The sequence below is a fragment of the Candoia aspera genome, chromosome 8 (assembly GCF_035149785.1).
Source record: "Candoia aspera isolate rCanAsp1 chromosome 8, rCanAsp1.hap2, whole genome shotgun sequence".
Taxonomy (NCBI): Eukaryota; Metazoa; Chordata; class Lepidosauria; order Squamata; family Boidae; genus Candoia; species Candoia aspera.
In genome coordinates this window covers 12,774,722-12,790,780 of record NC_086160.1, presented here as the reverse complement: position 1 = coordinate 12,790,780, position 16,059 = coordinate 12,774,722, and the positions used below count along the sequence as shown (strand labels likewise).

Here is a 16,059-nt window from a genome sequence, read left to right as displayed (position 1 = left end):
CACTTTTTGTAGTCAGTATGTAGAGTAACATACTGAATGTGGGAGAGAATTTCATGTGGAATGCATAACTTAAAAACTTAGCATTACTTTGATTTAGCTTATTTTGTGGAACAAGAGCAAATGGCCTAAATTGCCTAAGTGTTGTACCTGGGGAGGAAAAACCCGTTTCCTTTTTAATTGGCAGAGCAACGATGGAGAAGAACGCTTAGCTGTCGTAAGGCTTTTAGCGAAGTTATTTGGCTCTAAAGATTCTGACCTTGCAACACAAAATCGTCCACTTTGGCAGTGTTTTCTTGGCCGGTGAGAAATATACCCATATATTTTTAGTTGGGTTGATTTTAGCCATTCTTTTTCTGTAATACTTTTTTTTTTTCACTTTACTTTCCTTCTTCTTAAAAATCCTATACAAAATTGTTTGTAATAGGGCAAATATTATGTGTCAGTTCTTCAGATAAGTTATTTCTGACATTCATATAATGTATTTTGAAACTAAACTGTTTTGCGAGTCAGAATGTCATGTAGAATTTCCATGTTTTAGCCAAATAGATTTCTTTCTTGGTTTTATACAATATGCTGTTATTCATTCCTTGAAATAATATGCATGTATGGTGAATATACTGTATATGTACATATGCATTCACTTTTCTGCTTTATTTTTAAAAAATCAAGTTTGATTTCAGAAATTATCCATTTAGCTATTTCCATGCAAGTTTTCCTGTTTATGCCATATTGTTAAACTGAAAATATTTTTTTTTTCTGTTTATTGAATTTGCTTTATTGTGTGGGATATTCAGTATGTTGGATTATATGTTTACAGTATGTTACATTCTGAAATTATATTTTAATAAAAGCATATTTAGTTTATTGTATTCAACATTGAAGCCAAATATAATTTTGGATTAATATATTCCTCTCCTCTAGATTCAATGATATTCATGTTCCTGTGAGATTAGAAAGTGTGAAATTTGCAAGTCATTGTTTAATGAACCATCCAGATTTAGCAAAAGACCTCACTGGTAAGATATCTTAATTCAGAAGAACTGGAGAAAAAAGCATGAGGAGAATGGGTTCAAATAAATAACATGGTGATATAACAGTGGCTTGATTATTTTGTTCATTGTGAGGCTTAAAAGGCCTTTTAAGCATCTTCATAGAAAGGGGGAAATGATGTGGTTTATATCTTGCACTGTCCAACATATAGAATAAGAATGTTTATCAGTCCATTTGTAAAATATGATATTATCAGCTCAGTGCAGCAGGTTTTCTACAAATTGGGCCTCCTGATGTTTTCCTGTTGTTATTTTCCTTTGTTCAGCTGCTTACCACTTAACTTTTTTGTATCTACTACTTGAACTCTTACGTAGAAGTTTTGTTGACTTCAGTAACTTTAATGTGAACTTTTGATGTGTTGTGCACCATACCCTTGTAATTTTAATATTCCTAAAGGTTTTGCTCTTTAGTTGCAGGCAGATGAATATAGAGTATTTTTCAGTAGAAGTTATATACTTTTCTTTTTGAAATAGAGTACTTAAAAGTCAGATCACATGATCCAGAAGAAGCCATTCGTCATGATGTCATTGTTACAATAATAACTGCTGGCAAAAGGGACCTTTCTTTAGTCAATGACCAGCTTCTTGGCTTTGTCAGGGAAAGGACACTGGACAAGAGGGTAAAGTGAATTGCATCTTATAATTTCAGCATTTGAGGCTACCTGGATGTTTCAGGGGTATGGATGGAAATAAATACCATGTTGTTGTTTTAAAAATGAAAGTCAGTTATTGCAATGATCATTCAATTGCCAATGTCCCCTTTTATCTGGCAATGTGTCTGTAAAAATGGATGAGATATTTTATATTGAAAAATACAGAACCAACATTTCCTTGCTCACGAGTCTGTTCTGTATGTGAGATCATTTCCTACCATCACTGCAGTGTGTTTTTCAAAATAAAAGTAATTTCACAACAGTTTTGGCAGTTATACTGCTCAATATTGTATTGATTTTATTATTTTAAAAATTATGTCAATTGTCAATATAGTTTTTATAATGCCATTAACATAAAAAATGGCTTTTCTGTGGTAATTTAGGCTACAAAGTTTCAGGCATGTTTTGGTCATTAATTTTTAAGCTGGAGTTATTTATAACATCACATTTCTGGGCATGTGTTTCTTTTCTTAAGTGGCGAGTCAGAAAAGAAGCAATGATGGGACTTGCTCAGCTGTACAAGAAATACTGTCTTCATGCTGAAGCTGGAAAGGATGCAGCCGAGAAAGTGAGCTGGATAAAGGATAAACTTTTGCACATATATTATCAGAATAGCATTGATGACAAGTAAGTTGATGGATTTTCAGCCCTTTTCCCAGAATCACAAAGCACTCTGACCTTTTATCCATCCTTTATTAGAGACCAGGTACTCGACTGGCCAGTTACATCTGACAAATGCATGTTCACATATTCCCCCTTCTCATATGTATCGTGGGAATGGAATGCATCCCCTTGGCCACTGTGCCTTGCAAGTCTTGCTCTGCTGTATGTACATGTTTACAACAATGTGCCTTTTAAAAAAAACATTTTAAACTAAACAGTTTAAACTATACCTGGATTTATTTTCCTTTGCAGATTGCTGGTGGAGAAAATCTTTGCTCAGTATCTTGTTCCGCATAATTTGGAAACAGAAGAGAGGATGAAGTGCTTATATTATTTATATGCTAGCTTAGACCCAAATGCTGTTAAGTGAGTATGCCTTTTACTGGGAGAACAGCTACATTTTAAAATCAGTTTCTCCAGTACTTTTAAATACTCTGCATAAACATTTAAAGTCAAATGTTTTGAGGCTCAGCAGGGATTCTTCTCTGGCGTGATGGCTGGATAGTTGACGTAATTGGTTAAATTGGATATCCAATAGAGTTCAAGTCAAGGCAGTGTACTGTTTCAGGGCTACTTAAAAAAAGCATTTGTATTCTGGGATGAATACTTAGGTATTTTTGGTGTACGTGCATGCGGAAGTGTCGGAATTAAAAATTAAGAGATGGGAGGAATCTGGGTTATACGTATACTGTGGGAAAAAGCATGTGGGATTACTGAGAGTAGAAGAGTTGCCTCATAAAAAAGAAGCTGCTGGCTGGAGAATGCCATGGAGCTCCATATGCTATTTATACAATCACTAATTTTTTTCATGTTTTAACATATTTTTCATGTCTTTATGCCCAGGGCACTGAATGAAATGTGGAAGTGCCAGAACCTGCTTAGGAGTCATGTGCGGGAATTGCTAGATTTGCATAAAACACCCACTGTAGGTTTCAAAATAACATAATTGTTCTACTTTGCATGTTTTGCTTTTTAATATTGCCTCTCTCTCTTAAATTAATCTGTTAAATGACTGAACTTATTCTTTGAATTCTACTACTATTATTTCTCAAAATAACCCCCTGCTAAGAGCTTAGTCATGAGTTTAATAATGAGACATAAATGTGGTAAAATCTGTGGCACCAAGGATGATATGCTGTCATCTTGATAACGTCCTTTCCTACAAGGGCAAACTATTACCAACACTATATGAGCAAAATATGGATGGAATATGGGAAGAAAGAACAATCTCTTAAATCATTGCAATCTAGCTTTTATAGGATACCTGTTAACAGCTATATTCATTTTGTTTCCTAATCTTAAAGGGGAATTTTGTGGAGGGTGGATTTATTAATAGTATAAACAGGTCAAACAGGTTACATGACATTTTTTTTGTGTGAATGCTCATCTAAACTTCTCCTTTCAGTCAGAGGCAAACAGTGCTGCTATGTTTGGAAAGCTGATGACCATAGCAAGTAAGATCTGTTGATCAGAATTAAAATTTCAGTATAGCTTTAAAGCTGCAACTTGAATTGACACTTTTAAATTCTGATTCTGTAGAAAATCTTCCTGATCCTGGAAAAGCCCAGGATTTTGTGAAAAAGTTCAATCAAGTTCTTGGTGATGATGAGAAACTTCGTTCTCAACTTGAGGTGCTAATCAGTCCTACATGTTCCTGTAAACAGGCAGATATCTGTGTGGTAAGGTTTTTTTCTTTATTTTAAATGCTGATACCATATGCAATTTAGAACATTTCTGAAAAGTTTGGAACTACTAAGGTTTTTGCCACGGTAGGTGTAGCAGCTAGTTGACCTTTGCTGAACTCAAAAAACCTAAGCTGGACATGTCCATGAAGTCATCAGGAGTTCACTTTGAATCAAAGGAGACTATTTTATTTATTAAAATGTATTCTATTTTTCTTCAAGGAGCTCCAGATGGCTTAGATAGGAATCTCTTTTCATTTTTATTTCCGCAAAAGCAAACCTAGAAGGAGGATTGGGCAAAGAGATAGTGGTCCAGTGAGTTTTCATGAGTGAGGGTGGACTTGAATCTGGATCTGCCCAGTCCTAGATCAGTACCTTAACTGTCATAGCCATTCCCTGTGCCCTCTGCACACATCAACCCTAAGCCTTCCAGCAGCTATTATTGCTGTTGATGTTGTTGTTGTTATTCTCAATAACATTTTTAAGGGAGCATGCAGGTTCTTTTACTATTTTAGGGAATAATGGCACCAAAAGTTTGCTAAGCCTTGCATTAATCTACCCCATAGATTGAAAACAGTGAGGTGCTTTTGTGGGAATGGATGAGTGTCTGCAGATATTTGGAAGAAATTGTTTTAGCCATTTTTAAGTTTCATTGGACATGCGTCTCTATGCAGTACAATTTTCAGTGTTGTTACTACTTTTTTTTCCTCTAAAGAGAGCTCGTTAGACTTAGGTTTTAATTGTAAAATGTTTAGCCATGCGTCTAACAGTTCATTGGAATGGTTTGTTCTCCTGCAGTCCTAGGAAGGGCAATACTGTATCTGGCTGACCTTGATGGGCTTTGGAAGCTGGCTGGGCTGGGCTGGGCTGGGCTTGGTTAGTATTTGAATGAGATACCGCCGGGAAATACTAGAAATATGGGCTAGACTATATGCCTGCATAATCCCCTTTTAGGTTCAGCAGTATTATGCAAAGTGTTTAAAAATAAGATATATTTCAGCTCTTTATTACAGTCAAAGATCATAAGAATACAAATCACATAATAAATAAAATTACTAAAAAAAATTAAAATTACTGAAAAGGGGCAGAGTCAGCAAATGACATATAGGTACTAGACAATCATCTCCATATGAATTATTTTGGCAGTATAACAGAATTTAGGAACATTTAAAAAACGAAGTCATTCTGATCCAACAAAAGAAAAGGATATGGGTTTGTTTCAGTAAGGCCCAAGCAAGATATAGTAAGACAAAGAAATTAATTTTTCTTTTCTTAATGAGATAAAAAGAAAAGCAAATCTAGCTGAATCTGGCTTACAATAATAATATTCACTGTCCTCTCAACACCCCCACCATTGTTACAACCCATCCTTACTTCTACCACCACTTCACAATGGCCTTTTGTCCTTTACAGACCAAGGAGACTTTACATTTGTGACTGCAGTAGCCACTAGTGAGAAACCAGTAGCCACTGATGTTAAATGTTGTGCCTTCTTCAGATATTTAACAAAGGCTGCAAGAAATCTGGCTCTGTTAACAATACTTAATTATCTTCCGTGTATGCCACGAGAGTAATATGATTTTTTAAAACTATTTCTATTCACCATATTGTGTGAGCACTTTCATCTTATTGTCAAATAACAATAAGTTTTTATTGTTTGCAGAGGGAAATAGCCCGAAAACTTGCAAATCCTAAGCAACCGACCAATCCTTTCCTAGAGATGGTAAAATTTCTTTTAGAAAGAATTGCTCCTGTACATATTGACTCAGAAGCTATCAGGTAAGCACAGTAGGTAGCAATTTTCACAACACAACTTCTTTTAAAAATAGCAAGTTGTTGGCTGGTATGAGTATCTTTTTATTTTGATCCATACTTTGATTTTTTTTTTAATTAATTAGGTCTAGCTGTCAAGAGTTTTTGTACTGAGGTCGGAATATATATTGACATCGTCATCTTTCTTGCCTGTTCTTTATCTAGCAGCATTTATCTTAGATGTGGATGCGGACACTATTATAGTCTCTTTCCATTTACTCAGAGGACAAGTTTATATGAATAATTAAAACATTATTTACCGATAGCATTGTACGAACAGGGTTTGATAAGTTATTTCTTTTTAAAAAGACATATCAACATACGCTTAATTACAAAATGAATGTTTAACTTGTCACAAGTGGTTCTTTTTTGTGTCTGTTTCAGATATACTATTTATCTCCTTTCCTATTCCTTTCCTTTTTTTTTTTTCCCCTTCAGTCTGTCTGTCAGCTTCCCCTCGGGGATTCAGCAGTCTGTAAATTTAATCAATAATAATAGTAAAAAACTGCCACTCTCCTTTATTACCCCCTACGTTCTCTGAGCTTTTCAACCATCTGTCTTATTAGAAAATGGCCAGGTAATGCTTCACTTACCTTCTAGCAGAACAACAACATGCTCTCTCATTACAAGGTTAGTAATCCATCGGAAGGATTATAGGAATTAGGAGCATGCAAACATTTCATCATATTCCAGTCCTGGAGCAGGGCACTCCAGAAGGGGTCCCATTCAGGAAAGGGCATTCTGAGGTTGGAAGAGCTTGTTCCAGGTTTGGAAAGTTTTGCATACTCCTGGTGGAAATTTCCTTTTAGATGTGAAATAGAAATAGTTGAACACAAGATCTAGAGAACTGTGAAAATAAGAATTTCCTTGCTCTTTGGATGAGAATTAGAATGTTGGGTTCAATAGATAAATGGATTAGTTGTAAAATAGGAATGGATTGACTATATGAAATGTATAAGCAGTGCTTCTTCATATAACTGAGCATATACATTTTTTTAAATGTCTTCTTTCAGTGCATTAGTAAAGCTGATGAATAAATCAATAGAAGGGACAGCCGATGATGAAGAGGAGGGTGTAAGTCCTGATACAGCAATTCGTTCAGGGCTTGAACTTCTCAAGGTATTCCATATTAAATCACTCAGTATTACATGTGAATTGGCTGTGGCCCAACCCATTCCAGGAATTTTCTGCCAAAGAATGAGTGGTTCCTTTCCAATATTTAGAACTATTTCTCCAGCTCGACTTGATTTGCACCGAAAATCAAAAGCATTTCAGCAAATGTTGCAACAGCTTATTCAAACTATTGTCTGCATAGGTTAAGATAAAATCTCTTCTAGAACGAAATATTAAGAATTTTTAGAAGACAATTCCATTGCCTTATATTGTTTTTCTCCTACCTTTAAAACGAGCTCCTCTGAGAAGGAGTTATAGCTTGTCTAGATGCATATAGCCTGCCACTATTTCAGATAATCAGGGTGCATTTATTAAAATGTTTTTTGGTTTGATATGTATCCATAGGTTTTGTCTTTCACACATCCTACCTCGTTCCACTCTGCAGAGACATACGAATCTCTCCTGCAGTGCCTCAGGATGGAAGATGATAAGGTAGCAGAGGCAGCCATTCAGATATTCAGGAACACTGGCCACAAAATAGAGACCGATCTGCCTCAGATAAGATCGTGAGTGCATTTCTACATACAAAAGTGTTCGTGACTTTCTGTTTTCCTTAGCAAATGTGTTACTAATAAAATATTCCCATTTCTTACTAGGCCAAATAGGTATAATCTCTTATTGATCCACATGATTATTGCATCACTCTGTGTGCAATTATTATTGGAATAAATTACAATATTGGCTTACATACTGTATGTGCATTCTACCTGTTAAAAAGGAGGAATCGCAGCCTGTGCCCTAGATAGAATGAAAGTGGGAAATGTTTATAACAGTAAGACACCTGAATTACAAGCTTAATTTAGATAAAATAAATGTTACGGCATTTGGTCTAATAAAAGCAGCGTACCAGCAGTTGCTTTTCGTTAAGGGCCTAAGAAGATGTGAAGAGTGATTTTTAAAGATATGGGTATAAACAAAATGGAATCTTACCATCTGTTATACAATATTTAATAGACCTTTTAATAATAAAACATCAGTGGATTTTAAAAGATTTGTGTTATCTCCTTTGAAACATTTGGGACTTTTGAATGTAATAAACATATTGATTGATACTGATATTTTCTTTGAAGAACAAAACTTGTCATAAGTACACAGTTTGAATTTTTTTTTTTAAATCATATGGCATAGCTGTTTGGTGTTCATACTGCTTTTTTCTTGCTGGGAAATCCTTGTGAGGTCCAGCAGCCAGATGTATAGAGTCTTTGGCCGTGACAAGTCACGTTACCCGGGATGCACCACGAGGAAGCTAGTCTACATTGCACCGAGTGGGGCTGAGAGAGACTGACTGGCCCAAGGTCACCCAGCCGGCTTTCATGCCTAAGGCGGGACTAGAACTCTCATACCACGCCTGATTGGCTCTTGGGCTGAGAGAGAGGGACTGGCCCAAGGTCACCCAGCCGGCTTTCATGCCTAAGGCGGGACTAGAACTCTCATACCACGCCTGATTGGCTCTTGGGCTGAGAGAGAGGGACTGGCCCAAGATTACCCAGCCGGCTTTCATGCCGAGGGTGGGACTAGAACTCACAGACTCCTGGTTTCTAGCCCAGCACCTTAACCACTAGACCAAACTGGCTGTCCACAGTTTGAATGATACCATCAAAATGACCAATTTCATAGGAGAGTGTTAACAAAATTTTGGTAATAAACAATACAGCATATTAAATGCATGCAAAACATTTAAGGTTCAGACTGCTTTAAATAAAGTGCTATGTTGTGAGCTGGAAACGACTATTTTGAAAGTGAAATATATTGTTTTTATTATGTCTGATGTGGCCATTTCAACTGCAAAACGGTTCAGACTATAAACGTTTTGCATCCACTATACTGCATGAAAGTATTTGAAGGAATTCAGGCTGGTGCTACACATAGCATATTTTGTCTTGGAAATTAAAAAAATGTATTTCTTAATAAAAGAGTTGAGGAAATGTTAGTGTATTGGGAAAATATAAAACAATTGAATAGTTAAGATATTAATTAAAACTGATATATATTGCATAGTTAATAGAAAAAATGTATTCTTTCCAAAAAGATTCCTGAATATTCCCACAAATTTATTAATGGAATTCATAAAATTCAAGCACTTTACTTCATTTTAGTGTTTAATTTACTCACATTTTGCCTCCAGTAAGAGATAACAATTGAAAAATTATGCTAAAAATAAAAATTTTCCAGTGTATTATAGTTTTAACTGTGCAGTTTACAGAAAGGTTAATGTATTTCCAAAAATATTAGTTTGATTTCATTTAAATATGACAGGGTATATATAAAAGTTCTCTTTTTTGTGTGTACCGAATCTTCACAGAACCCTAATTCCAATCTTGCATCAGAAAGCAAAGAGGGGAACACCTCACCAAGCCAAGCAAGCTGTCCATTGCATACATGCCATATTTTCAAATAAAGAAGTTCAGCTTGCCCAAATCTTTGAGGTAATTTTCTGTTACTACTTCTAAAAATACTTTTAGAAATTGGAGCCTGGTTATCATGATTGTAACAGTACGGAATTTCATAAGAAATCAGATTGATTTGAATTGAAAAAATGGGGAAACTAATGAACATTTTACTTCCATAAAAGTCAAGACAGCAAGGTTTTAAGTAGATAAATAAAATCCTATTTGTCTGGTGGCTTGAAAATTAAAGACAGATTGTTAGTTTTTTAGAAGCTGTTCTAATGTATTCCTGTAACAGTATATCAAATTAATTAAGAAACTGAGCCTGTATTGCATTGCATTTCTTGAGATTTATATGTTTCATAAACTTATCAGACAGTACAGTAATTTATTTTTAAAGACTGCCTTAATTTGCAATAGCTAATCATTGGTTTTCTCTTCCTTCAGCCTCTAAGTCGGAGTTTGAACGCTGATGTTCCAGAGCAACTCATAACTCCTCTTGTTTCCTTGGGTCACATTTCCATGTTGGCACCAGACCAGTTTGCATCACCAATGAAATCCGTAGTTGCAAATTTTATTGTAAAAGATCTTCTTATGAATGATAGGGTATGTTGAGTATAATTTTGCAAAAGGTGAATCCGTATATTGGGAAAGGGGAAAAAACCAGATTATTAACATTGATACTTAAATTACTGCATTTTGTAGATTTTTAATTATTTAAAATCTTGCAGTCTACAGGTGAAAAAAATGGGAAATTATGGTCCCCAGATGAAGAGGTTTCCCCAGAAGTCCTAGCAAAGGTATGTAGTTCCTTTAACTTTGAAACACTAAAACACACATGCATTCATATACATTCTGTTAGTTATGTAAAATAGACATCTTGGCTTTTGAAAAAATTCAATTTTGGTATGTCTGATAAAAAGGTAGTTTGCTTTCTATCTCCTGGCAAGTTTGTGTTAAATGCTTTTTGAAGGTTTGAGTGATATCTATTATCAAATTGCTAAAACAGGTGTGATTTTGCCTATTGCTTTCAAATAAAGCAATAGAGGTAACAATTTGATTTTCATTAATATTAGACTCTTATAGTACTTGCATAAAAAGTCAAATAGAACAATAAATTTGGAACGGCAAGAATTTGAGTCAGTCACCTGGTGATTAAAGGACAAATCCTTGCCATTTTCTAGGCAAGATTTTCAAAAGTAGTTTTCCCTTGCCTGCTTCCTAGGGCTGAGAGAGAGTGGCTGGCCCAAGGTCACCCAACTGGCTTCCATGCCTGAGGCAGGACTAGAACTCAGGTCTCCATACTCCTAGTTCAGCACCTTAACACTAGACTAAAATGACTAAAATACACTACCAATGGCTCTATTATATAGCAGCTACGTATTTTAAATTTGTCCTCTGTATTTCAATTTCTGGGAAATTTTCAGAGTTGGAGTTCTGTCAGAACTATCAAAACCACCAATCCTCTGCTAGATTTCTTGTAAATCAGTAGATGAATTTACAGTAGATGGACAATATAGCCAATGAAGTGAAGATAGAATAAGCAGAGAACAAAAAAGTTTCATCTTTTCTCCAGTGTTATTTTTGGGCCATGTCCTTGCGTTGAGGATACAATCAATTTTTGTTAAGACCTTTTCAGCCTTTTCAAACCTTTTCTTTTATATAGAACTGACTCTTATGTAAACAAGTAATTGAAGTAAAATAGACTTCTTCTAATATTTTTATATAGGTTCAAGCAATTAAACTACTTGTCCGTTGGCTCTTGGGTATGAAAAACAACCAGTCAAAATCCGCGAATTCAACACTTCGGTTATTATCAGCTATGTTGGTCAGTGAAGGAGACTTGACAGAACAGAAGAGAATTAGGCAAGTCTTTTGACGTATTTCACTGCTTTGATCTCTTCATGTATATCAATATGCCACAATCCAGCATGGGACATCTATTCGCACAATCAAACAGAGGTTCCAAACTTGCATTCCCTTGTTGAATTTGGAATATTGAATGCAAAATGGATATCGGATGTTCAGCATGGGTTGAGCTTTTCAATTTTCTCTTTCAGTATTAATAAGGAATGTAATTTTTTGGAATATTCCTATGTACTTTTTGGTCTCTGTAGAATACATTTTAAGCAGATTTTATGGCTGCTTTAAGGGGAAAAAATAAGATACTCTGTACAGTCCATATTGAAAAAAACACAGAAAGCTATGCTGAGGTTTTACTTTCTATTTTGAGTCTGGCTCGATTTGGAAATACTGTTCCATTTGCAATTGAAGTGGTACCCTAAGTGTCCTGATTCAAGTCTGGCAGAAATTAAGACCTTATCACAGGTATAAATTGTCCCTTGTGGATCATAAGTCAACACAGAATCTTAGGAGTAAGCACATGCATGCAGTGTATAAAGATGAACCGCTTTAAAAAATATAGCTGAAGTTAGAAATGAAAATCTGTTTGTTAATTAATGTGAGACCTTTTTATAAAGTAATTGTTAAGGGAGGGTGACACAGTAATCAATCCCTCAGCCAGAATTCATTGCATTAATGTGATACATTTTGTTAGAATTATCAGCCAGATTGTACATCTTCAGATTTAAACATTTTGTCTGTCTTAGAAATTCTGCTTTTTTTTCCCCCCATTTACAGCAAATCAGACATGTCCCGTCTACGGTTGGCTGCTGGCAGTGCCATAATGAAGCTTGCACAGGAGCCCTGTTACCATGAAATTATAACGCCAGAGCAATTCCAACTCTGTGCGCTGGTCATTAATGTAAGAAGCTCTGTTTAAAGTAGTGTATGAAAGGGGTAGCAATTTGAGTTAAAACATTATAAAACTGGTATTTAGGCTGACTTTGTCTTTCTCTTTTTCTGTGCATTGCTTGAAGCTCCCTTGTGAGGAATCATGAGATGCAACCAAAATAAAACTTAATACATTGCACCAATGCTTACTGTAGATAAATGTGCTTTAACATCTCATATAACTGTTCTGAGAGGTTGTTTGCCCCATTTCTCTTAATTGTTGTCCTTGTCATTTTCTTCTCCTAATATAGGATGAATGTTACCAGGTGAGGCAGATATTTGCCCAGAAGCTACATAAGGCACTAGTAAAATTACTGCTCCCATTGGAGTACATGGCAATATTTGCACTGTGTGCCAAAGACCCTGTAAAAGAAAGGAGAGCACATGCACGTCAATGCTTGCTTAAAAATATAAGTATCCGGCGAGAGTACATTAAGCAGAACCCTATGGCAAACGGTTAGTAAATTTGCTTAAGAGATTATTTTTCTCTCATAATATTCCTATTTCTAATCGTTTATAGTTTTGTAAAATGTATCACATGTATATTCCCTGTTTGCGTAACAGAAAATAGTGAAGTCTCTGATACTAAGCAAATGACAGTTTATATGCCAGTTACTCATATAACCTTTAGTTGATGTATTTTTCAGAAAAACTCTTATCTCTGCTGCCTGAGTATGTGGTGCCATACATGATTCATTTGCTGGCTCATGATCCAGATTTTACAAAACAACAAGATATTGATCAGCTTCGTGATATCAAAGAGTACGTGTCATTGTATATTTAAACATATTAAAATATTGGATTCAAATTGCTACAGTTCTGGACCTTTTAAATACAAATTTAATAATCTTGATTTTTGAGAACAATACTTGTCACCACCAGTGCGCCTACAGTTCTCCGAAGTATTCAGCTCCTTTTGCATTTCTCCGTTTTTAGACATCTTTGCTGTTGAGCATATTGTCTGAACTTCATGTGGGTTCTAGTGATACGTAAAGGGAGTGAGTCTGAGAGAACAAATGATACTATGCTTGTTTCATTTATTTCATAAGCAAAGTAATTCAACATGCAATGTGTCAGTGTAAAAAAGTAGCTTCAATCAATAGGGAGGGAGGAAGGAATTAGGACAGGTGAATTGCATATAATAGAAGATAATACCACCAAACTAATTAACAAAAGTAAAGTATTGGATTCTTTTAAAGCTTACTTTTATGATAAAATATGATAAATTAACAGCTGGATTAGAATAACAATAAAGAAATTGAAAGTTTGCAGACAAAGAGCCATAATGGGGTTTAATATCACTCCTAAAAAGGTAAAATACCTGGGAATCGATTTTGACAAAAAAAAAAGCCCAATAAAGACATATTTTAAAAAAACATTCACAGATCACAAAAACACAATGGAATATTATTTAAGATGGTGAAATTTAAAACTATCTTAGGAAGAATTGCAGCTGTTAAAATGAACATTCTGCCAAGGCTTAATTTTCTGTTCCAAAAAAACCCCAAGGTATAAAATATCTGGCAGAGACAAATTACAGTGTTTATATTGTCTAATAAAAGATCAAGGATTAATTTTAACTATAGTACAGGATTCAAAAGAATGAGGTGGTCTGGCAACCCAGGCTTCGAACTGTATTATAAAGTAAGTTAGCTAACTTGGAGTACAGATTTTAAAAACGATTATTGATATGCAACTATGGGAATCTCAGCGGAAGAAAAGCATTAAACTCACACCATGTATTATACTTTGAGAAAACTGATATAAGATTTTTTTTTAGTTCTGGTATAGTTCTCCAGTATTGATTGCTAAAATGGACAATTCATTCTTTAGACATGGTAAGAAGTATTATGACGAAGTTGGATCATTTTCCTATATTTAGTGGCAATGTTGGAAAGCTCAACAATTTTGGAAAATGATTTATAATAGGATGAAGCAAATTGTAAAAGTTCCAACCTGCTATTTTTAATTTTTGTAGTCTCTGTCTATATACAGGCTATTACCACACCCAAAATCTTGGTTTCTCTTAAGATAAATTTTTCAATAGAAGAGAGTATTTGTAGCTCAGGGTTGAACTGTGGAGTCCTTGATGCTCTCTGAGCTTGGTTGTTTGCTTGCAGACATTTCATTACCCAATTAGGTAACATCATCCATGTGAGTGAGGGTGGGGTTTGCTCCCTGTTTATATACAGCAGCTTGCCCTGCCAGTTTTTGGTGGGGGTGTGGTTTTCTCCTTGGTAGTTGCTTGATTAGGGTATTATTTTCTTCTTGCTTGATTGTTTGTCTGGTGTTAATCCCTGCTTATATGGGTGTTGGCTGCTGGAGAGGCTGTGTTCTGGTCTTTTTGCTTCCTCTTAGCTTTCTTATAGTCTCTCTTGAATGGTTTGTAAATGTGGTTTATCTGTATGTGTCTGTTAATGGCTAAGTCGTCTGAATGCCAAGCTTCCAGGAATTCCTTAGCGTTTTGGATTTAGTTTGGTCTAAGATGCTCACAGTTTGGGACTACTTTGCTACCTCAATACCTGATAGACTTGCCATCATTGAAGGAAGCATGAATTCTGCTTTGTATAAGGTACTGTAATTCTACTAGAGAATATTAGGCAACATGCCTGAGGAGTAAGTCTGAAATGCAGGTGGGTCATGTAGCTCGACTGTGATCCAAACATACAAGGAAGTTTACAAGAGAATGAATAAAGAAGGGCAAAAAGTCAGCATACTGGAATAGCCAATTTCAGACCTAAACCCCATGGACATGTTTTAGTTGTACTTGAAACAAGCAGTTCATGCTAGAAGATCCTCAGATATTACTGGGTTGAAACAGTTTGCTGTGCAGGAATGTGTCAGCATTCCAGCACAATGATATGAGAGACCATCACCAATTACAGGAAGTGTTGGTTGCTGATATAAGGGTGGTACAGTCAGTTGCTAAGGGTGATTATTGTTTCATGCTGCATGTCACACATTGGATATCTGAAACAGCAACTCACGTTGGTGTTACTTGTTCAGACTTCCTTTACGTATCACTGGGATCTACATGAAGTTCCGTTTACAAGCAGTGGCAAAGAATTCAGAAAATCCTAAAGAATACAAATACTTTTTCACAGCGCCGCATATGATACTAAGAATTCTTCAGGGATTAAAGAGCAGTTATTTTTGCATGAACAAAGAGTAGGTATCTTTACCCATGCTCTGTGAATGGCTTGTTAACTTAGCTTTTTCAGCAGAACTTCCTCAGTGTCTTCAGGCCATTCTCTAGGCAGAATTTTTTCTTCAAAAATGGTAAAACAGATGGGTTCAATGCTGTGTTGCTGTATGGTTTCTGAGTAACTAGATTGTAAGGACATTTTTAAAGTCTTCCGGTTCTGTGTTACTGATCTCTACTGACTTGAGAAGGTTCCAGGCCATGTGGTATTTTTAACTACATATACAAAGTCTATTTTTCTGATATCAGCACTCCTCTGATCTTCATTCATCTTACTTCTCTGTAACTCCTACGATCTACCTCAAATGATTTCTTACCATCTTTTGCATTAAGGGAGCGGGGCAAGGAATTCTAATTTATCAATGTCCAGGCCAGGTCTGCTGGAGTTTCGGTCAGGTTGAAGTGTGCCTTCTAATTAGGGGAAAGTATTTTTTATATCTTATAGCATTTGGGTGTTTCTACTAGGTGCCTGTGGTTCATGCTGGAAGTTTTAATGACCAAGAATGAGAACAACAGTCACGCCTTCATGAAAAAAATGACAGAAAGTATCAAGCTTACACGGGATGCGCAGTCTCCAGATGAGCCAAAGGCCAATGAAGTAAGAAATGTGGAGAGAAAAGGGGTTTGAAGTCCGTTATTGAACGA

At 35.6% G+C, this 16,059-nt stretch overlaps 1 protein-coding gene across 3 annotated transcripts in view; it reads left to right on the top strand.

Moving 5' to 3' along the window:
* The window catches only part of PDS5A (PDS5 cohesin associated factor A), a 68,620-nt gene that overhangs the window by 40,603 nt on the left and 11,958 nt on the right, over positions 1 to 16,059 (top strand). For all 3 annotated transcript variants that reach the window (XM_063310462.1, XM_063310465.1, XM_063310463.1), the window contains exons 9-27: positions 185 to 300; positions 922 to 1,016; positions 1,524 to 1,669; positions 2,178 to 2,329; positions 2,618 to 2,731; positions 3,209 to 3,290; positions 3,771 to 3,819; positions 3,905 to 4,044; positions 5,711 to 5,826; positions 6,873 to 6,978; positions 7,378 to 7,538; positions 9,335 to 9,458; positions 9,867 to 10,025; positions 10,151 to 10,219; positions 11,149 to 11,285; positions 12,060 to 12,183; positions 12,464 to 12,668; positions 12,860 to 12,974; positions 15,880 to 16,012. In XM_063310462.1, coding sequence (XP_063166532.1) covers positions 185 to 300; positions 922 to 1,016; positions 1,524 to 1,669; positions 2,178 to 2,329; positions 2,618 to 2,731; positions 3,209 to 3,290; positions 3,771 to 3,819; positions 3,905 to 4,044; positions 5,711 to 5,826; positions 6,873 to 6,978; positions 7,378 to 7,538; positions 9,335 to 9,458; positions 9,867 to 10,025; positions 10,151 to 10,219; positions 11,149 to 11,285; positions 12,060 to 12,183; positions 12,464 to 12,668; positions 12,860 to 12,974; positions 15,880 to 16,012 — 2,343 coding nt within the window. The remainder of the gene's footprint in view (positions 1 to 184; positions 301 to 921; positions 1,017 to 1,523; positions 1,670 to 2,177; positions 2,330 to 2,617; positions 2,732 to 3,208; positions 3,291 to 3,770; positions 3,820 to 3,904; positions 4,045 to 5,710; positions 5,827 to 6,872; positions 6,979 to 7,377; positions 7,539 to 9,334; positions 9,459 to 9,866; positions 10,026 to 10,150; positions 10,220 to 11,148; positions 11,286 to 12,059; positions 12,184 to 12,463; positions 12,669 to 12,859; positions 12,975 to 15,879; positions 16,013 to 16,059) is intronic.